Below are 24,624 nucleotides of genomic sequence, written 5' to 3' on the forward strand. Positions count from 1 at the left end.
GTTCACAGGCACGAGCGCTTTACGAATGCTGCGTAAGCTACGCCGACGCGCTTTCTTTTCTCGTTTTGCTGCTGTCCACGAGCCAAAATATGAGAGATGCGTGTATTTACATTTTATGTCGTCTGTTAACAAGAATGTTTCATTACAACATTTTTACACGTGACGACTGGAGTAAAGTCAGCCAATAGATACGCCTGACAATAGCAAACTTTTCATAAGTAAGTTATGTAAGCTGCTGTCATTTGGACCTCATTCCGAATGGTAATTATACACTTCTGAATAAAATGTTTAAATATAGTCTACTAAAACGTTTTTAAAACGATCTTTTAATATTTTTGAAGATACATTAAAGTCACAGATCCAGTTGGCAGCTGTCAGAATGGGTGACCCCTATGCCACGGTCAGTCTGTCCACTCCATTCATGAATGTTTTTCTTTGGCTAACAGGTGTAGGGATGGTAAGTCACCTGAAAACATTTGGTTGGGTTTTAACTAGTTTGTATGGGGATGGACAGCAGTCACATATTTAGACAGCAGCCATCAGAATCGGTGACCCCTATTCCAAAGTGCACTTGTCCATTCCATTCATAATTTTTTTTTTCTGTCTAATAAGGTGACGGGATGGTAGGTCACCAGGAAAGACATGGCTGTTTTCAAAATGATTATAGGTGGAAATTCAGTGGGGTCACATATTAAGAACTGGTGACCCCATACCAAGGTACATCTGTCACATCTACCATGGAAACACATCACCCACTGTGACTCCACAATAGCAGAAAGCAGTGATAGCAAAAACGTTTTAGTAGACTATATTTAAACATTTTATTCAGAAGTGTATAATTACCATTCGGAATGAGGTCCAAATGACAGCAGCTTACATAACTTACTTATGAAAAGTTTGCTATTGTCAGGCGTATGTATTGGCTGACTTTACTCCTGTCGTCACGTGTAAAAATGTTGTAATGAAACATTCTTGTTAACAGACGACATAAAATGTAAATACACGCATCTCTCATATTTTGGTTCGTGGACAGCAGCAAAACGAGAAAAGAAAGCGCGTCGGCGTAGCTTACGCAGCATTCGTAAAGCGCTCGTGCCTGTGAACTGAAACTGCGAAATAGCGCCCTCTGCGGTCACAAAATTCGACGGTCGCAGAATTCGGTGTAACACCGGCTCATAAGAGCTCAATAAATCTAAACCTCACAGCGCTTTCGACTTCACAGTATTCTTAAACACGTACAACACATAGGGCTTCTGTGGCATTCAAGTCGCAATACATTAGTTCGCCCTCTCGATGGCTTTGTAAGTACATCAAGGATTCACTAGTGAGCAAGAAGACTTCAGCGACAACAAACTCTCGAGTGGGCGAAAGCAGGTAACAAGAGAACAACGCGAAACAAAAACGCGAACTCAGCAGAAACTCGACTGGTAGCGTCACGTTTCCACCACTAGATGGAGCTCTATACTCAAACTCCGACACCGTTTCTCTTTTAAAAAAGAAGCTGTTAAACGGAGCTGAGGATTTCATAGCGCCACCTACACCAACTGATGGAGCTGACGGGACGGTCCATGGTCATACTAATAGCTACAGAAAGATACTATTTCACTTGCAAAACACCATGTAAAACTAGCGGTTTACTCTAAAAGTCCTCACTGGCCCCTCCTCCGTGAGAGACCGATGAGCAGCGAAGCGTGCGACATGCTCGTCTCCAGTGCAGCCTGGCGGGCTGGAGATCAGGACGAGGGTCAGTACCGCTCGACGGAGAGCCGGACCGACCGAATCCCGTCACCGACTCAGAACGGCTCACAGGAAACAGGTTGGCAGAGCGACTACAGGAAACAACACGGGAAGGAAGGAAACGGGGACGCTTTTAAAAACGTGCATAAAAAACAAACAAACAGAACAAACTGAAAAAAGCAAGAGCTTAACTGGCGTGCAGTTCACACTAAATTTACTCACGAAACTTTTGGTGGGCAGGACGACACGTACTGATTCTTAAAAAAACGCATAAAACCATTTAGGTGATGGGTACCTAGAGAGACAGTTCTCCGTTCGGGTCCAGGTTAGGGGTGGAATCAAAATTATGCACAGCCAATTCGCTAATACTGTGTAGTAATTAAAGTGTTACAATGAGTGAATTCATATGACTCCATTGGTTTGGTTCATGGAGAGAAGATCCAATTTCTGTTCAAATAAATGCAGGCGTGGGCCACTGTTCACACTACTCATGTGTTAAGATGGGTAGTGTGAGTCCCCCCCCCCCCCCCCAAATGACACTTGAGGGATATCCTTAAATATCATCTTTGATATTTAGTCTGTTCATGTTTGAGTCTGTATATTTTGAATCATGTTCAGTATCTGCCAATCCCACCCATCCTGACAAGAAATATAAATTTGGGAGAAGGGAAGAATTAGGCAGAAGACGACAGGCAGAATTAAGCCTTTGAGATACAGTACTGTGTACCCTGTAGTTTCACAGGCACAACACCCAGCCTACATAAAACAGATATTTGTACCCCTGTTCTAAACTAGCCTGTGATTCATGTTTAGAAAAGAAAAATTAATGGTCATGGTTGAAAAACACCAGGGGAATATGTTATTACACCCCAGACTCTCTACCTGAGTATATACAGTCGAAAACTTTGTATTCATGCAAGCAATTCATTTTTAAAGGACCTCTCATACGCAAGAAAATAACTACTGGTTCTGATAAGGGAAACATTAACCAAAAATGATATATAATAAAATTAAAATGAAGAAAGTTCAGTCTACTTGGGGGTTTATATTTTGGTCACAGCTACTCAATAACTGTGAAAAGAAAAGCCTTAAAAATAGACATATAAAAATAAACATTGACTTAGGCTAAATAATAAAAAATTAAAAACACACCCTAGAGGAAGAGATGCCTGCCCTGTCATGTTTGTGGGCCAGTGTGTGTTGGTGTATCACACAAAGAGCCAAGGCTCAGGTGACATATGCCAAGTGTGCGTACCTTTGTGTGTGTGTGTGTGTGTGTGTGTGTGTGTGTGTGTGTGTGTGTGTGTGTGTGTGTGTGTGTGTGTGTACACGCATAGGACAGAACAGGCAGGTTCTACAGAAAGGGTGTGTGGCTGGTTGGTGTGGGCAGGGGAAGTGTCCTGGACGTCCCAGTGAGGTTACGGGGTCTTTGCTACGCTTTCGCCGTCCTTGCCGGCCCAGAGCTCTTTGTGTTGCTTACGGCCGAAGCCCTCGTCATAGTTCCCTTTGCTCTTGAACAGTTGCTGGAAGTGAGGCTTGCAGTAGAACTCCCCCTGCAGGGCGGCGTAGGTGCCCAGGCTGTCGAGACAAGGGCGCCCTCTACAGGTTAAACACATGCATGCTACCTTTTCTAAAACGCTACTTTTAGTGAAGGAAACTAAATGTTTGTGGTTGCAGATACGTGCAAGTCTGCGTGTACAAGAGCCTGCATGGACCTGTCAGTCTTTTATTTATCATCTGAAGAATGTATGAGTGTGAGCTTGTACAGATGTCTAACCTGTGTATGTGTGTGTGTGTGTGTGTGTGTGTGTGTGTGTGTGTGTGTGTGTGTGTGTGTGTGTCTAACCTGAGTTTGGTGTTGCAGTGCTTGCAGCAGAAGCACGCCGCATGGAAGATCAGATTGTTGGCCACCAGTCTCTCCATGGGGTACACGGTCTTCTCACAGGCCGCACAGACCTCCTTCTGTGTTTGAAAACTGAAGGACTGCACACGCATGCATACACACACACACACACACACACACACACACACACACACACACACACACACACACACACACACACACACACACACACACACACACAATCAAACAAAATGGTCAGAGGTGAGCATTTCCAAAGTGTGGGAAATTTATGCTTCTTGAACTTAAGTTAGGGAAGTGAGAATGATGAGAAACAAATTTTGTTTAAAAAAAAAAAAAAAAAAAAAACCCACACCAAATGTTGAAGAAAAAGATAAAAAGAAAAAAAAAGGAAGAAATGACACATCTACCTTAGATCGCTGAACAGGCTTTTCGTCTGAGACATTTATGTTGTCCTGGAAACAAACAAGAGAGAAATCAATCAGATGATCTATTGTGCAGGTATTCAAGATGATACATACTAAAGCACTCTACAGACGCCATCCCATAATCTTACACCTGCCATCACTCTGAGAACCCTGAGCTCTGCACACGAACAAATGCATCTTCTCGGCTCACCCTTCTTCACTTATACACAAGCCTTTGACCAAAGAACTAAAGACAGATCAAGTTGTCTCTTCAGCGAGTTCAAACATTCCCTCATCCTCTCCCTCCCTCTCTCTCCCTCCCTCCCTCATCCCCTCCCTCCCTCTCTCTCTCTTCCTCCCTCCCTCCCTGTGCTTCCATCTGCCTCTACTCATGACGCAAGACCAAATGTGACCTTTTCCCCTAGCAGTGCTGCACACCCAGTCACACATGCACCTATGACACCACACCCAAAACACACACACACACACACACACACACACACACACACACACACACACACACACACACACACACACACACACACACACACACACACACACACACACACACAATTTCCATCAGGGGATAATGCTGTTTATACTGCATGCTCACAGACCCGGGAGTCTGCTTCATTAAAGGGGGGGGGGGGGGGGATTATGCCCTGAGAAGGGTTATGGGGTGGATTTAATGTCTGCAGTAGTTATCTAGTGCATAAACATCAGTGACAACCATCTCTTATGTTTAGTGACTCAGTAACAATTTTTCTCTCAAATCAGTCATTAGGGAGGAACTCTTCCCCCAACCCTCCAACCTCTGTGACACACATCTGTGACTCTTATCTATGAAATGAAACTGAAGTATCAAAAGAAATTGGTTGTTTGAAGAACATGATCCACCAGCAGAGGAAACTGACCGCATTCTGAAGGGAGCGAATTATGATCAAACACGGAGATAAAAACCAACCGCAGATAAAAACATGTAATGTAATTTAATTTCTAAAACACTGTAGGATGCATCAAAGCCATTATAACCAACCTGAAAGGGTTTAATAGTGCTTCGCAAAAAACACATCTCGGACCAAAGCCCCAGATGCAGCTTTTGCTCACTGAGCTGGTGGCTCATCTCTGCCCAGATATGTGAGAACCTCCCAAATTCAGTTCCCGTCGAGAACGAGAACAGAACGTGGAGGTGTGCAAGCAGGCCCAACAATTACCGTTCCAGTGTTTGTGCTCAGTCAGAGCGCCAAACGAATCCGTTACCAAGAAACGCCATTTTTACACCTCAACTCTCAGCCACTTTCTGAAGCTCCACACACACTCGCAGGCCCGACATGGCTCCTCATGCTGGTTCTCAGGTGGAATGCTACTGGGTTTCAAACACCAAGGACTTGCTCATGACCCTCAGGCATCAGTTACTCAAATAAGCCTTAATGTGACACTCGTAGCTGCACCGGACACTCTCCCAGCACCGGACACGCCCCCAGCACTGCCTACAACTGCTAGCGACGGAGCCCAACTGTGCCTCAAACCACTTCCTGATCTTCCTGACCAATGACAACTTGCCTTTCTGGCAATTTTTCGTTCCCCAGAGAGACTTACTGAAACTTGCTTCATGCACAGTTCAGCCTCCGTCACAGTCACACTGGCCTCAGAGAGCTACACTGTACAGTGCCGAGGCACGTGACTGGGCTATAGGATGTCGGCGGTAAACACCACTGCTGCTCCATTTGCACGGTGCGATTCACACTACACAGCAGATTCTCACAGACATGAGAACAACGCAGGCACGCAAGGGCAGTGCAATGAACCACCTTTGGTTGGAGACCTTGCATGCCTGTCCTGATGGTACACGAAGGCAGCCAGCTACCAATCAGGTTTCTGGGCTGGAAACATCACCCATATTTAGAATATGCCTGACCCGTCACCACTGGGTCAGATTTCTCCCCCAGCGAGTAAGACAAACGCCACCCCTCCTTGGTACCACAGATCTTGCCCTGCTGTGTGGAGACCACCCCCCCTCCCCAAAAAGCCCCAGAAAATAAATAAAATCAACTTCAGTCAAGTGAGCACTGTTCCAAAGAGCTTTAAGAATCTGCTCTTGAAGTGTCACACAAATGCATTTAGGTCTACACAGGGCCCTGTTTTATAACAGCAGTCTGGTGCAATAAAAGACTCTGGCTTTTAAAACCCCCCACCAAAAAAGTTGTTCTCTAAATGTTTAGTCATTTGTTCAAACAGGATTAGAAAAGACAAAAAAAAGAGGGGGGGGAGGGACTGAGCACCATCTGTTCATTTTTTGCCTTATTTGTATATAAGACACAAACACACAAACTCTTGTGCGCGCACCCCTCCCCCCCTCCTCCCACACACACGGGTACCATTGCCCATCACAGAGGCCATTTCAGGAAGTCACAATGACGCACCCCTCTTCCTGTGGAGTGCTCCATGCCAGTGAAGCTGAGCCTGCCCACTCTGGGGAGTCCAGACGCAGCCGGCACCCCTAACGACAGGAAGCCCCGCACGCCCCGCTGCCATGACGGGGCACAGCACTGTTGTACATCGCACGCTGGATCAGATAAGCAGTTCCTCTAATGGCATTTCACAACAGCTACATTAAAGTCAACTAATTGCGCTAGAAAAGGGCGAGAGAGCTAAAACCACAGTGGGTGATGCAGTGAAGTTAGCGAATCAATTGGCAGGGCTGTGCATTGCTTTTGGACGGCACGGCTATTTTGAGCACTGTTCAAGTTCTTGACTACACCAAGGTGTTTGGATGGTGAAACGCCAGAAGCTGAACTCAGCCGTAGGCTGCTGTGAACATGAGCATGCCCAAAACAGGGTCACTAGCACACATGACCTCCGACCAATCAGATTTGATTTCCGTGGTTCCGTGGCATTTGCCAGAGTGGAAGAGACGCACGCAGAGGATTCAGGTCAAGTGAAAGACAAAAGGGGGGGGTGTCACACCTTTTGGAAACCAATACAGTAGCTAACCAGGTGCTATGGCGTCTCTCACAAGCGCACCATTTACTAAACAGAAAGTAATGTCATCTAATAGGCAGAGGGGTTAAGGGAGTCTGGCTTTGTGGAGGTCCTCAGTGCCTTCATGAGTCTGGTCCTACCATGCAGTGATGCTGCACTTGTGAGACCTTCAGCTAGTGAGCAGCTGCAGCGTATCTCTAAAACACTGAGCCCTGTTCCCTCCCGAGATGTCTTAAGACACCCGCGTCCATTCTTTACTTCTACGCAAAGCATCATGTGATCAGATTTGCATTCCAAGCCATGCATGAGTGAATGCATCTTTAAGCCATGTGCATTTGTCAAACAAAACTTTCCATCACCTAAAAGTCTCAAATATGACAACAATTCACACAGCCTGTCGTCGGAGGGGAGCCCTCATCCCTGTGCTTCCCTGACCTGGAGAAGTTCTTCTCACCAGGTCTACTCCATGACCTGAACGCAGCATGTTGACGTGGAGGCTAGGACACGGAGGGGAGAGAAAACACTTCAACATGCTACAGTCATAATGGAAAGAAAACCTAGGTATACCAGCACAGCATGCATGAATCCGATCTAGAACCCAGCGCGCATCCAGATCTCCCCATCACCGATTCAGGCTCCCATTTACTAATAGGCCAACCTGAGTTTAGACACCTGAACCTGCCCAAACAAACCCCGAATACCCTGAATTCTGCACGTGAGCACAGGAATCCCTTTGAAAGTCGTGGTCCTTTTCCTCTTCACCCAGAAGTGCCAGCCCCTCTGGAGGGTGCTGTAGAGAGGTAGTGCAATACACTTCCGTTCACTTCTGGGGTGGTGAACGTGGGCCACTAATGCAGCGTGTGCAGAAACAGGATGTCAGGAAGAAAAAAAAAAAAAAAACAACGGTGTTGAGTAAGAAAGGTAAGATGTGGGAGTCTATAAGCAGAACAAAAATCTATGCACAAAACACCCCAAACCCTTAAATGGCATTTTTAGCACGTTAGTGACGCAGTTTGGAGAAAAGAACCCAGTCTGAGAACAGCACGACACAGTCACCATTTTGCCCATGTGAACATTGGTTACTTTAGCCGGCATGAATTCAAGTAAAGCCAGGGGTAGAACTTCACACTGAGGCAAGCTCTCACACACACACACACACCCACACGGATGTGAAACTCATCCTTTGCATTGAGAAATGCAAGGGACTTCAGTTTGTGACAGAGTGAAAGAACCAATGTTAACTGAAGAGGCTCAGATTGAGCAGTCAGACCATATGACCACTGAAAGTGCAAAACCCCAAATTCTGCGTTATCCAAAACTGAATTCGGCTCACTATAGGTGTGGAATGTGTTACCCAACATCATGGTCTTGGCTGCAGAATGCTACGTCCACAGCACCCGTGCCACAGACACGTACAACTCCATTGGCCAACCGTATCTCGGACATGTCGAAACGCAGCGAAGAAGCTCGTGTTTGGCATTTCAGGCATTCGGCACCCAGCATGTAGGGAAGGCTGCCGGCAGCGGCTTCCACGTCTGTGATGTTATCGGAGAATGAGGAGTGTACGTTTCACAACCGCGGCCTACAAGCGATGCCGCAGACCCAAAGCAACAAGTTCCATCTGGCCCCAGATCTATGGAATTCAACACCAGAGTCCCTGTTCGATAAACACCGTGACTTCATGAAATGGACAAAACCACCACACTTGGACCTAGTCAAACACAGATAGCGGTTGAAAGTGTTTTCATCCTTTTTTGGATGAGCAGACTGCTTTTTACAGAACACCTTTTGTCCTCACCAGTTTAAGTTCCTCCTAACATCAGAGCTGCCAAACAAGTTTGGTTTGACCCAAGCGCCATTAGGGCCCTCACAGGGGGCAGCACTGCAACGTAACATCAGCACAGAACATCAACACCAACCACCCCAACGCTCATGACGTCCAGGTGAACGTAAAAACACAACCCCCCCACCCCCCACCCCCCAGCGCTCCGTAGTTGTCATGGAGACGCAGCCATTCTGGTGGGCAGCTGATCCATGGAGGTCCGATCTGCAGGGCTGGACGCTGCCTTGCAGAACCTCTCCATTTAAAGTGCTCAGCACTAGTCTTCTCGCTCGCTCTCACCATATATGGGGATTTTCAGCAAGATGAAGAAGGAAAAAAAGGCATGATGCCATTATCAGGTCACACAGGCTACCCCAGAGTCTTAGCTGGCATCACTTCATTAGTATGGGACTCTAAGAATAGTCAGTGACAAACCTCCAGCTTATCCAACAGAGCTTCTGTGCATGACGCTCAGCTAGGCCTGATGTGCACCCCAAACACACACACACACACACACACACACACACACACATTAAACAGATGCCATCTGTGCTTGTTGTGCACCACGCATGACGTGGAACCTGAATTGAAAGCAGGGAGGCATTTAATGACTGTGGAAAAATATCTGTGCCGGAGACGGTCATATGACAAGAAGACCACGCCAGCATGCGTACGACAAAGGCCGAAAGGATCCAGGTGTCATGAATAACTACATACCGCACACAGCCTGAATCACATTCTTACTTTCCTCCCTTCATTCATTAACTGAAGGATCACAGGTCTTTTTTTTTTTTGCTAAGTAAAAGGGTTGTATACCTTCCAGTGTTTTTCAAACTGTTGCACACGCCATGTGAACATGCGTCCCAAGTGATTCGGTTCCCGGGTTCACCTTCTCCCATCTCTACTCCAGTCTCCTCCACCCACCAATCACACACACAGACGTGCTGGTCTGGTCCTGAACACACAAGCTCTCAGAAGGGCTGCTTGGCTATTTTTGCCCTCACCATCGTTGCTACAACCAGATATGAATTTCCACTATTATCAGCTGCCTGCATACACACATGGCAGCTCTAAAAACAGCACACTGTTTGCCTCCCTGAACAGGGCATTAATGCGAAGTGATCTAAACATGAAAGAAACTGTGGAATTCCAGCAAACACTAGCAGGTACCCACTACTGTACATACACATGGCCCACTGTACATACACATGGCCCACTGTACATACACATGACACACTGTACATACACATGGCCCACGAAGACAGCTACTCCATGTAGCATATACTGTATTCATTTGTTACATTCTGCTGCAAAAATAGTGCAGACTAAAAAGTTAAGGGTCACCCTCTAAAAGGTTCTAGTGCAGGTTATAATCTTGCACTGCACTGGTCATCAGGAATCAAGACAGTACCTTAAGAACAAAGGACACCCATGGTTTGCACTAACAGTAAAACTCAACATATGGTAAGTAGTAAAGATGTAGCACCATGGAAGAAGGACTCTGTATACAATGTTCAGTTAAGATACAAACTTTTCGTGGTTGAGGGGATGTAATACACGCCCGCCACCAACAGTTACGGAAACTGCAGCTTAATGTCACGGTGAGTCGAGGGCTACTTAAACGACACAGTTCATTTTGAACGTCTCCATCTCGAAAAGCGCGCAAATTGATCCTAAACAGACACACACAGACCCACTACATGGTGTGATGAACAGCAATTGTGTGACCTTTGCATTTTAAACCCGAAAGATTAAAAGTAGCTGACGGGGTTTTAATTCCGCCCTTGCTAATACTAGTAAACTTGGGTTTCCGACCGCGACTGATCTGGAGCGGCGAATGTTGCATCGCAGCTGCGCAGAACCCCGACGGTATCCGCGCGTCTTCCAGCGCATCATCCTTTTGTTTTGGCAGCTTGTTTGTTTGTTTGTTTTTGAGAAACACAGCTGCGATATGGAAATGCTACAACCTCGCCAAATTCATCCGACACGTCCACTCCACACGGCCGTGGAAGGCCAAGGTGGAACACGCTGATCGACCCAGGTGGACTGGTTCCGAGATAGAAGCCCATGCTCTCAACACGGATACGGATCATGTGCAATAGTGTGCAAAACGAGTGCTTACTGCATTAGGTTGTCAAATAGCACCAGCACAATGAGGAGGACGGAGGGGAGGGGGGGGGGGGGGGGGTCACCGGGTTCGCCGTCTGAATGAAACGAGAAGCGGGTTTGCGGACACTCACCATCTATGGGTGTCTGTCGTAGCTGCGATGAAAGTCCAAATCGCTCGCACGGTCCTCTCAAAACGCTGCAGCTCCCTTCAACCTCGATGTAATGTTTCAGAATCCAGCTCAAACCTCCAGCTATGTGATGTGTTGATGGTTCTCGATCGTCTGCCCCTCCTGTCGCTTCTTTAAAATGTGGATCTTTTTTTCCTCCAAAAATGTTAGTTTTTTTAAGCAGGATGTTACGCGATTGGTTACAGCCTAAACCCCCCCCCTCCCCCCCGTGTCCCTCCTCCTCCTCCTCCTCCTCCTCACTATGTGGCCTTCGGAGACAAAAAAAATGAAAGTAAAGATTTTAATATATTTTAAGAATATATTTATACGTAATTGCGAGAATTCAGAAGATACCCATCATAACATTTTTAAATACATAGACCTAATCAAACCATTGAAGCGTCTTGTTTTCAGCAGTTCGTTTACAAATACTGATACTTTGTTAATATGCTTTAAGTGAACGTTCAATGCAAACTTAATTATATCTGATATTTCTCATTTGAGCAGCACTTTGAATTGCTCATATTTTTATGGTGTTATATATAAAGCTGAAGCCTGCTTTATACCTCCGGACACGGACGAATTTCGTCCGTCCGTACCAAACGTAGCCTCCGTAGGGGGCCACTATACCTCTTTCCGTTTCCAACGTTGTTATGATTTTTTTAAATACATCCTCTAGAGGGCAGTATAGTCAAATTTCCGGCACCAGCGCACCAGCAATCTCCTCCCAGCTGTTTTTGCATCGCTGTTTATCGCGATGACCTGGCACCGTAGCAGAATGTAGCCTCTAACCAACTCGCAAAGTTTCTCTTCTAACTCGAGCGTCATTTTTTAAAGTCCAGTACTCTTCTTCATTGATTTTCCCGAATTGGTGTACGTTCGATGCTTCTGACTCTCTACTGCCCCCTGATTTGCGGTTTATATTGCTCCGTTACTACGGATTCGTAAGCGCTCTGGCAACGGACCCACTGACGGATGAAACGACCTCCGGAACCGGACGAAAGGGTCCGTATCCGTAATTACCGTAGGGTGTGAATGGGCCTTTAGAATGAACAGCCAAGGCCCGCCCCTTGCCTTCACCGTGCTGATCACGCAGACGCCGACAGGCCTCATATGGTTTCCTGATCTATACAATCAGAATATACTGAGGTTGTTGCTGAGGCCACGAAAACATTCGCCAGCATCGAATTGCCAGGATTGGTGGGCTTACTTTAAATATGCACTCCGTTTTATATTACTGATTAGATTACCTATCCCAGTGGTTTTCAACATGTGGTCCGTGGCCTCCCAGTGGGCTACTGTGGTACTGCTAAGGGGCCTTTGGCCAAAGGTCCCTGTCTTTTTGTCTTGGAGAGTGAAATTCTGGTTAATGGTAAAAACCAGTCTCACACAACGAAGGGTCCTGTGGCACACCTACAAGTGAAGCAGCCAATGCATCTCTGAACTAGAACACTCAAAAACTACAAAAATCAAGCGGAAACCAACAGCAATGATCACCTAGCACTAATATTTTAGAATACATTTTCATGTGGGCCATGGAATGTTTTGTGGTGGGTTAAGTGGGCAGCAAAGGTTGGAAAGCCATGACCTACACATATATGTATCTGGAACTTAAAATAAGTACCTAAGTAATGTAATTGGATTGCTTTGATTTACTTTTGGATTACTGTTAGAGGCTTAAAACACTTTCGCAGGGTTGCCAACTTTTGACGTTCGCTTGGAGTGAGATTTTAGGGCGAGTGTATTTTGTTGAGCGGGGGGGGGGGGGGGGGGGGGGGGGGGGCGAACGTAAAATGGACACAGATTCAGTGTTATATCGACGGTGGATGGCGCCAGAGCTAGCGAACTAGTAACGTATTGAATCATATATGTGGATCTGAGGTAAATAGACTGGATATTTTTTTTCGGCGTGAGATATCGGAAGTGTGGCGTGAGAGCGTGTGAAAACGGTCAAATGCGTGTGTCTCACGCTCAATGCGTGAGAGTTGGCAACCCTGCTTTCGTTCACTTTTTAAGTAAATATGGCCATTTCCTACAAGTGCCTGTATTTCTCTGTGCAGATACATGGGATGTCAATATAAATATGTTCATTATTGTTAAATATGATCATTGATTTCATCACCTACAAATATCACATATGTTGTTACCTTTTATTATCAGTAGCTTTATGTAAAATATTAGCTGGTCTAATATGAAAGAGAAAGCTTAAATCATGGACAGATTATATATTTAAAAAAATCTCATTTACCTCTTGCTGGGGCACAACTCATGTAAAAACGCATCTCTGCACAATGTCCATAACTCTGCAACATGCTGTAAATACATAAATGTGTTTGCTCAGATCCTGCTCAAAAGGCACACATCTACACGTTTAACATGATTCCATCACATTAGCTCATGTAAGCATACTCCCTTATTTACTGGTACATCATTACATGCCTAGTTTTCTTTCTTTAATTTCTTGTGTAAACAGTCTGTGTCTTTGCCTAGTCTATCTAGTGTGCAACATGTCATACATATGTGCACACACCGACAAATTCCTTGTATGCCTAATGCAGTTGGCAAAACAAAGTGATTATGATTTAACATTTCATACGGTTGCGTTTACACACAAGCAACCAGCTGCAATTACAGCAGCTTTGCTCAAACCCTCTTTCACATACAGCAGACACTAACAAATCTGAGCTGAATTAAGCATGCACTTGACTCAGAGCAGAAGTTGTCAACCATTTTTTTTGTAGTTAGGGTGTAGTAGGCTTATGTTTGTTCCTACCTCTACAAAGCATATATCCTGTTTTTTTTATTTTTTATTATTACATTTCAAATGTTAGATTCCCCACTATATAGACTTGGACAAGGCTAAGTACTAACCTCCTCCTGGTAATCAAGCTGAGCTGCATCTGTTTTATGAAACCATGGCCCTAGAACACCATCCACTTGACATGTCCCCCCCCCCCCCCCCCCCGTGTTTGGCTCCACCCCTAAAATCCAGTTTCTATAGACCCACATCTATTTCCAAACAAGCCCTACAACAGCAGTTGAGTAAATTCTGGCTTACCATTGTTTTTAAGGTTTGATATCACTATGCAACAGATGAAAGCCCAGCAAACCAATTCAGTTCCTCAAAAATCCACAATGGATTTTCATTTCATTCATTCAGATCCTGTTTTCCTGTTTCAAAACAGACTAGATTTCTCCTGCATCTACAGGGGGTACAAAGAGCAGAGGAAATAAAAACATTCTAGAATAGAATCAACATTCTGCTTCTCATATATTGGCCAAGACCTCCCCCCCCCCCCCCGAACTTTGCAGCACTGTTAAAAAGCACAATTTGCAAAGATTATAGTGTGCATAGTCATCTAGAGCAACAATAGATATGAAGGCTGCATAAATGTCAGAACGCACTATCCTAACAGGAACTTAGACTTTAAACCACATATGTCAAAGTCAAGGCCCGCGGGCCAGATCGGGCCCGCGAATTGATTATCTATGGCCCCCTGGATGATATTTAATTACTATTAGAACCGGCCCGCAGGCCACAGCCCCCCGATGGTGTTTTGCACGCACAAACACTACATTCCCCACAATGCAACGGTAGCCCGCGAAGTCTTCACGTTCCCTCATGTTTTGTCCTGGAATTACAAGAGGCTCGTATTTGTTAACGTAATACATTTGTTGTGAAACGAAGTCGTTACATTTTCAAGCATTTTCAAGTACTTTAGCCTAAATTCCAGCACTTTTCAAACCTTTATTACTTTATTAATTTAATGTACAGGACATGTATTCTTTGAAGGAAGTTTGTTTTTATCTGTTTGCTTGTTGAAAAATGTTTTCACTTGAAATTACTGACAGATCCATAAGAAAATATTGCTTTATTCATTTAAGCATTAAATAGTATACACTGTGTTGGGTCTTGATTCAATAGGCTATGTGCAATTTTAATATGTTTTAATAAACATTGAACCAGTCCGGCCCTCGGCTTGTAGCTAATTTGTTTTTTTGGCCCTCTGTGTATTTGACTTTGACATCCCTGCTTTAAACCATTTTAAACTGTTTAGCTTTACTCAGATGCAATATGGTAAAAAATAAAAATAAAAAAAATACAGAAAAAGGTTTAGCCGTCACCATTACCATCTGAACACCACAAATAGACTGAAACTTTTCTGACCCATAGGCCTCACTGGAAATGCTTTTCTTTAATCTGCTTTGGATATTTGGTAGATATGCTTTAGATATGAGGTAGAGTGCTGTAAGGAAACATCCCCATCTGCTGGAGATTTATTGGTACTGCAGTTTAAAGTGGCACAATCACCACTGTAAGGATGCAGTTTGTACTTGTACATGTATTATGTTTGTAGTGTTCGCCTTTTTGTCCCTTGTCCCACGTGCAACTAATTGCACTCCTTCGCTGTGAAGGGTTACATTTGGCTATTCCAGTGTAAAAACAAAAAAAAAAAGTGGGAGAAAATTGATATGCAACAATAAGGAAGTGGGAAGACATGTGGACAAGAACTTGATTACAGCGGACTGGTGTCAGAGCAACATCTTTATGTGTTTTGCGATACGTTTTCCAGTGTCGGCCCACTGGTTGGTCTGCATAGTTCTGACCACACGGGTGACAGCATGGAGAGGCAGATGGAGGCCACATAGAAGAGAGACCGCAGCACTATCATCAAGGAGGAGACCATTCACACCAATACGGCATAGTACTTCCTGAGGGGTTCATTTCCACACTTGCAAGTACACATGAAAGGGATGTCAGTTCTTGTGGGATGATTGACAGCTGACATGATTTGAAATTCTACTTAATCACATCTGAGGAAATGATTAGTCTACCTAGTAATAAAGGACAATAATATGTGGGACTCTTGGTTAACAAAGCAAAACTCCATAAGAGACAATGGGAAGGGGACACAAGATCCTGCACTAAGTGGAATCGTGAAATTTGAAACATATTAGTTGGAGTGTAATTCACCATGTTTCTGAGCACTATATCCTGGGTGGATGCAGGATTTGCATGCATGACCATTAGTAACCAGCCCTCTGACAGGCATTGTATCGATGCAAGAATTAATGTCAATCTGTTACACAGTTGGTCTTCCTGTTGTTGCAGGAATGGGTTGCATAGTCCTACAAAATAGGTAAGTGGCTGAGTGACCCCCAACTTGAGATCCTTCCTTTCATAAAACTGCATGTCATTGTGCTAATGGCATATCTACCATATCATCTAGAGAGTTAGTACAACAGAAGTACTTTCTGTGTAGCACATTGTGAACATGCTGCCTTGGTAGACAAGCCTTTATCTGACAACCCTTAAAACTGACTTGAAATTTCAAGTCATATTTTGTCTCAATCAGAAAACTCCCTTCAAAATTGCATGCATGTAAAATGGCTGATTCAACATGCATAAAACAATACTAGTCCAACTAAAGTCAGTAGTGCAGAAGAAAAATGCAAAACAGATACCCTTTGATAGTCTGACGCTGTCCGACAGCTGATAGTCAGGTCATAGGTCAACTGAGGGGGATTTCACAGCTAGGCATAAACTAATGCCTAATGAGCTACTGACTAGATAAATCCTGCTGCTAATGGGTGCTGCACAAAAGGTGCAACTACAAACTCAAGTCTAGACTCATCTCATCAGATTATTACTAAAGATTAACTCACTGGACAATCACTTAAGTCCTTTGATACAAATAACCAGCTAAATACATATACCAATAATCTGATATTAATCCAAGATTGCCACTCTAATTGGTTTGTGCTTAGGCAACTGCATGGAGTATTGCAATCCATACACATTGTTTGCATGAACACTAAAGAGGACCTATATTCCCATTACATACGTTATCACAATTGGTTGGGGTCTTGTAGAATTTTTTGACATATACGTTTAGATTTCCATAATCTGCAGTTTTGCACTGTACACAGTTGCTGGGAAGGTCCAATAAAAAATAGATTATTTCTGTCCAGCTCTTCTGGCCTCTATACCTGTAACGTTTATGCTGGCCTGTGCAGCCGATAGCAGTTCCAATGCCTGGTTCTTGATGTCAATATAATAGAAGGCCCAGTCCATGCAGAGGGAGAAGAGAGAGAGAAAAAAAGTCTACCTTTGAAAAGTTTGTTACGTGTAGACATACTCATTGGTGTGGTATTCCAATGACTCCTCCTCTTGACCTAGAAAGAGGATCCAAATCTTAAATGGTGTGTTGTGATGAGGTCACTGAGTTGACCCACCTCAAGGCCTCCCACAGGAGACATTATAATAAAGACTGACATACTTACATCAGAGACTCCTAACAGAAAAGCAGCGCCACTAAAGGGATCCTCTTCTAGGAACCGGAAGGATCCACGGTAAACCTGGAGAGGGGGGGAAGACAGCATGACCAAAAACCTTTTTAAAGTTTAAAAGTTAATTACAAGCTAGCTGCTAAATACCAATATAGCAAAGACCTACGGTAGGAAGAATGGTAGGAAGAACCTACCATTATGTACATTACTGTTCTGTTCTGAATATGCTTTCGGTGATAGTTCACTGCTAGTGTTATGTACCTAAGAATGGTATGCCCTGTAGCAATTAAGGGAGGAGCCTAGCAGCAGAGGGCGTGTTCATCTCAGGGGGAGTTGTGTGGTTGCTCTTAACCTTGATGTCTTTTTGAGCTATAAAAAAAAAAAAAAACCAACCTGTGATCTGTGCTTTCCACCTTTTATCGCCACCTTATTGTAAATAATCATTTGGGAAATTCGTTTGGAGTCTCTTGGCCTCTGGAAGGTCCTACTTTACTTTGTGCCTGCTTACACCCACATGACAAATAGTGGCAGTAGTGGGCAGGCACTGTAGAGACGACTGAGAGCATGCTCATGGTTAAAAAACCCACCTCCGTCTATTAGGTGGAGGGAATATGCCCAGTGGGGAAACCCTGGCTAATGAAGAGTTGGACCATGAAGGACTCATGGAGTGGCTTTAAGGGCAGGTGTGCACTCCCTGAAGTGGAAGGAAATATGATTATGGTAGTCGGAGTACCCATTTAACATGACTGTATCATGCTGGAGAGCTCTTTAGTTCAGTGGACAGGTCACTTGGTTATCACCTGTAGGACTTAGGTTTCAGACCAGGGGAGTGTTGCTGCCCTCTGTCTTTTCCACACTTGTTAGAGTCTACTTTTTCCTGAGACAGCCCACAAAACTGGGTTATTTTCCACTGTTGGTGGGTTGGTAGTCACCCAAATGACCCAAATATGTGTAAAAGTCCACTTTGACCCAAGCCAATAGTAATCAGACTGTACACTGACAGCATTCTCATAACATTTTGCAGCATTTATTGCAGTATCACATTCCATCATTTGCTATCCAATCAAACATGAAAAATAATAATGTTGGCAGGAGAGCATGGTGTTAAATAAATTGATAGAAATTGAAACTAAATGTGTTTGAATCCTTGTCTAACTAAAATTGACAGATTTCTTGTCAGTGCTAACCCTAGGTTGACTGAGGCCTCAGATGATCAGACCAAATCATATATAACATTCGTTTGACTAGCTATTTTAGTCAGTCTACCAGTGGTTAGTAGAAACCTCACCCAGTCCACAGTGCCCAGAACCTGAAAGTGCCAATTGCTTATGGAGGTTCAGAGAAGTGGAACACCGGAGGGCTAAATACTCACCGGCAACCACAGGGACAGTCTGGGTCAAGTTTGATGTGGAAGCTTTCTGAAAACAAGTTCAAAGGGGGATACTTTTCAGCTGAAAAGTTTGGCACAGTTGAGCAGAACAAGACCCATTATGAGTGCTAAAGGACTCATAGGGGAAATAACAGATAGGATTAGGTCAATTAGGAAAATAATCTGATTGATTGAAAGGTCACAGGGAAATTTGGTGACTGGGCTCCATTGCAGGTTAGGAAATAATAGGAGATTTCAGAATGCAACGGACATGTCCAATTGTAAAAAAAACACACAATGGAGAGGATGTTGGGAGTGTAGAAACAAGAGTGATGGGATGTGCAAACATGAAGCAATGTGGGCAGTCAGTGTGGCAACCAGAGGGAAGTTGAAGTAACAACATGAGGGGAAGTGCACGGAGGATGCTGGACTAAATGAGTTCGATTGATCTCTGCTCTGCTTAGGTGACACAGAAGATGCTGATGAAACATGAGAGCCCAACTAGAGAAGAGTAACAAATGGTGTAGGTATTTGAATTGTCTTGTAGTTATTGTGTTTATATAGTTATTTTGTGCTATATATTGCGCTGTGTTGGCTTGATATATTTGCAGCATTTTGTCTTAGTGTTGTATATCAAGTTAGCCATGCGCTTTGTAACATGGAACTTGAGAGGACTGATCTCTCTCTCCCATTTCAAGCCTGTTATTGCACAGTGAACATTTACTAATTTACATTTACATTTTATGGCATTTGGCAGACGCCCTTATCCAGAGCGACTTACATTTTTTTAAATCTCATTTTTATACAAGTGAGCAATTGAGGGTTAAGGGCCTTGCTCAGGGGCACCTCAGTCATGGCCTCAGGTCTGGGAATCGAACCCACGACCCTCCGGTGTCACCGGACCGGACCCCGGCCCCTCCCCTTTGGGCGTGTGTATACGTAGTCCACGTGCTTTGTCTGCGTCTGTGGAACTCCGTGGTTATGACTATGTCGTGTGATAATGTGTCTCACCTGTGAATCGTCTCGTAATCACGTGGGGCTAATGTGGTTTGTCTATTTAATGTGCGCTTGCGCAGTGTCCTGTGCTCGTCGTTGTCTAAGTCTGCACGTAGTGTATGCTTGTCTCAGTGTGAGAGTATCTGTTCTTCGTGCGCTACATGTTAAATAAATATACCGTGACGTCGGTCAAAGAGGATTCCGTGTCTCATCCTTCGTGACAGCCCGAACGTCACATCCGGTCACAATACCAGTTCCCTAACCCCCAGGCCATGAGTGCCCACAATGGACAGTCAGTTTTGTCAAAGTCTGACAGGTCATGACAATTGTACCACAAATCAGTTTCATGCATATTGCTCAGAAGCAGCATTCAACTAGCATCAAATAATCAAAATGTTTGGGCTCTGAAGCTCCATTCTGGTAGTCTGGTCAATGCAGTAGTGGAGGCATTACCCTCATAATTTTTCACCAACTGGAACACATTGAATAATGACACTAGTCCTCTCTGGATGATGAAGTGACAGTTGTAAATATACTTTGGGTTAATGTAAAGGTCAATGTGTTTTGCGCAAACTGCCAAATAAAGCATACCTTTAAGGTTTCTTCCACACCTTAGAAGTCTTCCAAGTAATGTCAACTCTACAGATGGATGAGTCTTGTTGTAATGTTCCATTTAAGAAAGCTCTGACATTTGTTGCTCCACATATCCATGTAAACAGATCACATGAGAATCTACAGACAATCCACAGAGAATTTTCTATCTAAACACTTAGATAAAGACTTCCTCCTAAGCTCGTGGGAAGTTGGATGAAAATATGGGAGTAAAAATGCTCCTTTTTGCTAAAGTGAAGACAGACAAGTGATCTTGTCTGAATAAGGAAAAAAATTAACAGTAGTAACAGATGCGAGTTACTTCAGAACCTGACAAACCTCACAGGAAGAGAGCTGGATGAATGTGTCACTGCACCCTGAGGTAGATTGGCTGTGCATTTCAATTAAGACACTCCTTGTTCTATTACTTTAGTTACTTCTAGCTGTGTTTCTGTCAAATGGTGGAATAGACAGTTTTAGGCCAGACCCACCAGGTTCCACCCAAACCCCATCTGCAACAGGGATCAAGTATTGAATCAAAGGTAACAGCTTCGCTATGCTAACCGAAATCCACATGTTCATACCTCTGTCCACAGACAAATCTCGCCCCTTCGGAAAGCCACAGGGGGTGTAAATAGCCAAACATGATTGGCACCATATATTCTGCAGTCCTCACCAATACCCTGCTGGTTTCAGGATCACAGCCACATACCTGTTGCTAGAGAACGAACAAGCTTTGTGCTCAGCATCAGCAGAGTAAGAAGCTGGAGTTGCCTTCATAAAGCATGTGAAGTAGAGCTGGAGAGACAGGGGTTAGTTTAAATTCAGGTTAGAATTAGAAGGTTTAAATTCAGAAGTCCCCTAATTGTTGCCTTGTTAGTTACAAGGAGCATGTCCAGGTTTTTCCATGAGCAAATCATAATAAGCAATGGCTTAGGCCCATTTTTGAAGGATGAGTTCCAGTACACAAGACACAATTTCAGATTCCATGTGTTTTTTTATAGTCCATAGTAACCCGTTTCTGTGACCAAATGAGTGAGTAGGAGATGTAGGAGTGAAAGGTCTAGTACAAAGTTCATGGAGACAGCACTGCACTATAAAGCAAGAGGAGGAGAAATGAATGATCAAGAAGTTGAAGAAGGCCCCCTCTGGACCACTTGAACACAAAGATCTAAGAGTTCCTACATTAATCCAGCAAGTAAATCTGAGCACACACTGTATTATTTTAGTACGATTTTATCTCTGATTTGGTATTTGTTGACAAATTGTTGATGAAAATATAGGATGTAAGTCAGATATCAGCTTTGACGGCTGGTGTTTTATGTGTATTGTGAAGGGCGATGCTAGGTCTGATAAACCACATAAATGAGGACAGGAAGTGGATTTTTGAGAGAAACCTTGGTTGATTCTCTTGCAATTTGAGTTGAGTGTCTCGTGCCTGTTTATTACCATCATGATCTGATGTTCTAAAAGTCACACACAAATCAAGATAAAAATGGAATTGGACTATGCCAAGTCCAGTCAAAACATAACTTTCTTTCATTTCTGATTGTAGAATGGATCAATGAATTGATCAGATCCTCCTAGCCATTTGTGACATCTACTGCAGCAAAGCAATAAACTACATTTTTGATGCTTAGACCACAATACTGTACTGACCAACTGACCTGAACAAGGTTGTTTTTTTTTTTTTTTTACCAAGCTGTGTACCCTCATTTGAAGTTGGATATTCATTATTGCTTGGATCTGTCATTGTGTGGAGGTCTAAATGAAACAAGATGGGTAAAGTCTTAATTGCTGTCAGCTGTGAGTCAGAGTAATACATGACTCAACAGGCTCAGAAGGACATTAATCCTATTAGAAAGGGATTGGAGGTGTGAGCCTACAATATTGTACAAAAAGAGAAAGACCAGGCAGGTTGAGTATGTCTGGAGACTCTAGGGAGATTTACAATGGGTTTAGGCAAAGTGGGCCTTTGTGTGGTGATTTTGCTGGTGGTATCTGAGGCATGGCAAGCAGGAATGGTCAGATCCCAACTTCCAACTGGACTACAATCTAATTTGCAGCAACAAGCAAGAAGGCAAGTGGTAGCTGGAGGGTCATCTCAGGGGAGCCATGTTTCTAACCCCACAGGGCCTGTCCAAGGATCATTTAGCCAGCAGTCTTGGAATCCTGTGCAGATACCTGTGCAGCAGCCTTCCAACGTTCAGTCCCAGCAAGTATTTCAGGGACCTGTGAAGCAGGTGGCATGGCACTTCCCCAATGACCCTCAACTACCAGCAAGACAGCCACTAATGCAGTTTCAGATGAGCCCCCCTGTTCCTACTGCAAGTGTAGCAGCAGAGTGTGGTGAGACTGGCATACATGTGGAGGTCAAGAAGGACCTGTTTGGAACCGGTGAGCTGATAAATCCATCTGAGATCACCCTGGGAAACTGTGCCGTCAGTGGGGAGGACCGTGCTGCTCAAGTCCTCATCTTCCAGTCAGCACTGCAGGCCTGCAACAGTACTACCAGTGTGAGTGTCTATGAAGTGAATGCTTCAGTGCTGCTTTAAACCTGCATGCAATAACACCACTTCTTTCTTAACAGATGACTCCAGATGAGCTGGTCTACGTCTTCTACGTCCGCTATGTTCCCCACAATTTTGCTCACACTCCTATTGTGAGAACCGTTGGTGCTGAGGTTCGCATCGAGTGTCACTATCCAAGGTATTGGACCCTACCAGATGTGATGTTCAGTATTATTTGGAAGGCTCTGTTCAATCTGATGGCCATAAAATGCTTTGTAGGTTCCACAATGTAAGCAGCAATGCTCTGATGCCTGCCTGGATCCCATATGCTTCTACCCAAGTTGCTGAGGAACAGCTTGTCTTCTCCCTGAGACTCATGACAGGTTTGTCCCATGGCTACACCATACCTACTGATGAGCTGTGCCTGAACTGGACCTAATGAGGTTTCTTCTCCAGATGACTGGACGTCTGAAAGGCTCTCCAACCAGTACTTCCTGCATGATGTGATCAGTGTTGAGGCATCTGTAATTCAGTTCTACCACGTGCCCCTTCGTGTGTATCTGGACACCTGTGTGGCCACTGTGTTTCCTGATGTGAATGCAGTCCCTAGTTATGCCTTCATAGATAACCATGGGTGAGTGGCTTCCTTGTGGGCTTTGTGATGGCTGTAGAGATCAGCTAGTTGTGGTCTGACTGCACAAATGATTGCAGGTGCCTGATTGATGCCAAGCTCACAGGTTCCCATTCTCACTTCCTGCCCCAAACTGAAGCAGACAAGCTGAGGTTTCAGTTGGAGGCATTCAGGTTTCAGCAGGACAACAGTGGTTTGGTATGTAAGCATGTTTGGTGGGGGGGGGGGTGAGTAGAAGGACTGGCTGTCTGAACTAACCCCTGTCTTTCCAGCTCTACTTCACATGCTTTATGAAGGCAACTCCAGCTTCTTACGCTGCTGATCCTGAGCACAAAGCTTGTTCGTTCTCTAGCAACAGGTATGTGGCTGTGGTTCTGAAACCAGCAGGTTACTGGTGAGGCCTAGCTGGTAAGCTTGGCTATTCTGGCTTCACAGGTGGACTGCAGCGTATGGTCTTGACCAGGTGTGTGGCTGTTGCGACACCACCTGTAGCTCCCGGAAGGGGCGAGACTTGTCTGAGGACAAAGGTACGTGCATGCCATGCTCTGCCAGTACCTGATCATTCTTGGAGAAGGTCTGCAGCTTGGACTAGAGGTGACGTGGACTTGCAAGCGGAGCCTAAATCCCTACCCCTTTTTTTTGCAGGTACTCTGCTGGAAGGAGAAGTAATCCTTGGACCCATCATGGTTAAGGAGAGTGCTTGATGGTCTTGATTGAAATAAACTAGTACTGTGACTCGACAACCTGTCCTGTGTTGCTATGCAATTGGGCTGAATCTGTTGTAGGTCTACTTCCACAACTAGTTTGCATTATGGTTAGTGCTTAATCCAGGGTCTTTAAACTTGTATGCTTGTGCCTCTATGGCCTTGTGTACAAGGCTAGCCTTCTAGGTATTCATAGCAGACTAGCATTTCCTCATGCTCAGGATTCAATGCTCCCTGTCAATAGGGGTCTGCATTTGGGTGGTTGGTACTGATTTTAGCTTGTCCATCATTGAAGCATTGGGCTAGAGTGGCACCTTCCAAGGAATGAGGTCACACCGATTCCTGTACCTTTTTTTACATCCCGTCACATGCTAATGGAAATGGCAGCCTATTGTGCAGTCTTCCCCTTAACCTGAACTCTCTGGTGCAAGGAGGGGTCAGGACAAC

The 24,624-nt window shown here is 44.5% G+C and overlaps 2 protein-coding genes and 1 long non-coding RNA gene across 6 annotated transcripts; 1 reads left to right on the plus strand and 2 right to left on the minus strand.

Annotated features, from left to right (window-relative positions):
• Positions 1 to 1,057: 1,057 nt before the first annotated feature.
• Positions 1,058 to 11,226, minus strand: limd2 (LIM domain containing 2). Of its 4 annotated transcripts, none has more exons than XR_013129369.1 (5): positions 9,626 to 9,740; positions 4,009 to 4,053; positions 3,584 to 3,720; positions 3,044 to 3,315; positions 1,058 to 2,995 (listed from the first exon to the last, which is right to left on the minus strand). XR_013129369.1 is itself a non-coding variant. In XM_076997063.1 (4 exons), the coding sequence occupies exons 1-4, from the start codon at positions 9,665 to 9,667 to the stop codon at positions 3,156 to 3,158; spliced, it is 384 nt and encodes a 127-aa protein (XP_076853178.1). In that variant the 5' UTR covers positions 9,668 to 9,738; the 3' UTR covers positions 1,060 to 3,155. The 4 variants fall into 4 exon arrangements, 2 of the variants coding, with proteins under 2 accessions (XP_076853178.1, XP_076853180.1); XR_013129368.1 differs by having other exon boundaries at positions 3,032 to 3,315; positions 9,626 to 9,738; XM_076997063.1 differs by having other exon boundaries at positions 1,060 to 3,315; positions 9,626 to 9,738.
• A 2,105-nt stretch (positions 11,227 to 13,331) lies between these two features.
• On the minus strand, positions 13,332 to 20,650 carry LOC143508516 (uncharacterized). The gene is made up of 5 exons (XR_013129370.1): positions 20,333 to 20,650; positions 17,371 to 17,445; positions 17,196 to 17,262; positions 14,144 to 14,288; positions 13,332 to 13,398 (listed from the first exon to the last, which is right to left on the minus strand). It is a non-coding gene; the product is annotated as an uncharacterized LOC143508516 (long non-coding RNA).
• A 1,576-nt stretch (positions 20,651 to 22,226) lies between these two features.
• On the plus strand, positions 22,227 to 24,216 carry LOC143508517 (zona pellucida sperm-binding protein 3-like). Its single transcript, XM_076997066.1, has 8 exons — positions 22,227 to 22,848; positions 22,923 to 23,041; positions 23,122 to 23,225; positions 23,299 to 23,476; positions 23,554 to 23,671; positions 23,746 to 23,831; positions 23,909 to 24,000; positions 24,119 to 24,216. Exons 1-8 carry the CDS (start codon positions 22,285 to 22,287, stop codon positions 24,175 to 24,177), a joined length of 1,320 nt encoding a protein of 439 aa, XP_076853181.1. The 5' UTR covers positions 22,227 to 22,284; the 3' UTR covers positions 24,178 to 24,216.
• Positions 24,217 to 24,624: the final 408 nt, after the last annotated feature.

The sequence above is a fragment of the Brachyhypopomus gauderio genome, chromosome 2, assembly GCF_052324685.1.
Source record: "Brachyhypopomus gauderio isolate BG-103 chromosome 2, BGAUD_0.2, whole genome shotgun sequence".
In the NCBI taxonomy this organism is placed as follows: Eukaryota; Metazoa; Chordata; class Actinopteri; order Gymnotiformes; family Hypopomidae; genus Brachyhypopomus; species Brachyhypopomus gauderio.

Bases quoted from the DNA above. Each gene is read 5' to 3' on its own strand.
- limd2 (XM_076997063.1), bottom strand. From the start codon at position 9,667: ATGTTCACATGGCGTGTGCAACAGTTTGAAAAACACTGGAAG. The intron at 3,721-4,008 runs GTAGATGTGTCA...ATGCGTGTGCAG, and splicing joins AGCCTGTTCAGCGATCTAAG to TCCTTCAGTTTTCAAACACA. The intron at 3,316-3,583 runs GTTAGACACACA...TTGTCTCGACAG, and splicing joins CACTGCAACACCAAACTCAG to CCTGGGCACCTACGCCGCCC.
- LOC143508517 (XM_076997066.1), top strand. From the start codon at position 22,285: ATGGGTTTAGGCAAAGTGGGCCTTTGTGTGGTGATTTTGCTGGTGGTA. The intron at 23,672-23,745 runs GTATGTAAGCAT...CTGTCTTTCCAG, and splicing joins AGCAGGACAACAGTGGTTTG to CTCTACTTCACATGCTTTAT. The intron at 24,001-24,118 runs GTACGTGCATGC...TTTTTTTTGCAG, and splicing joins AGACTTGTCTGAGGACAAAG to GTACTCTGCTGGAAGGAGAA.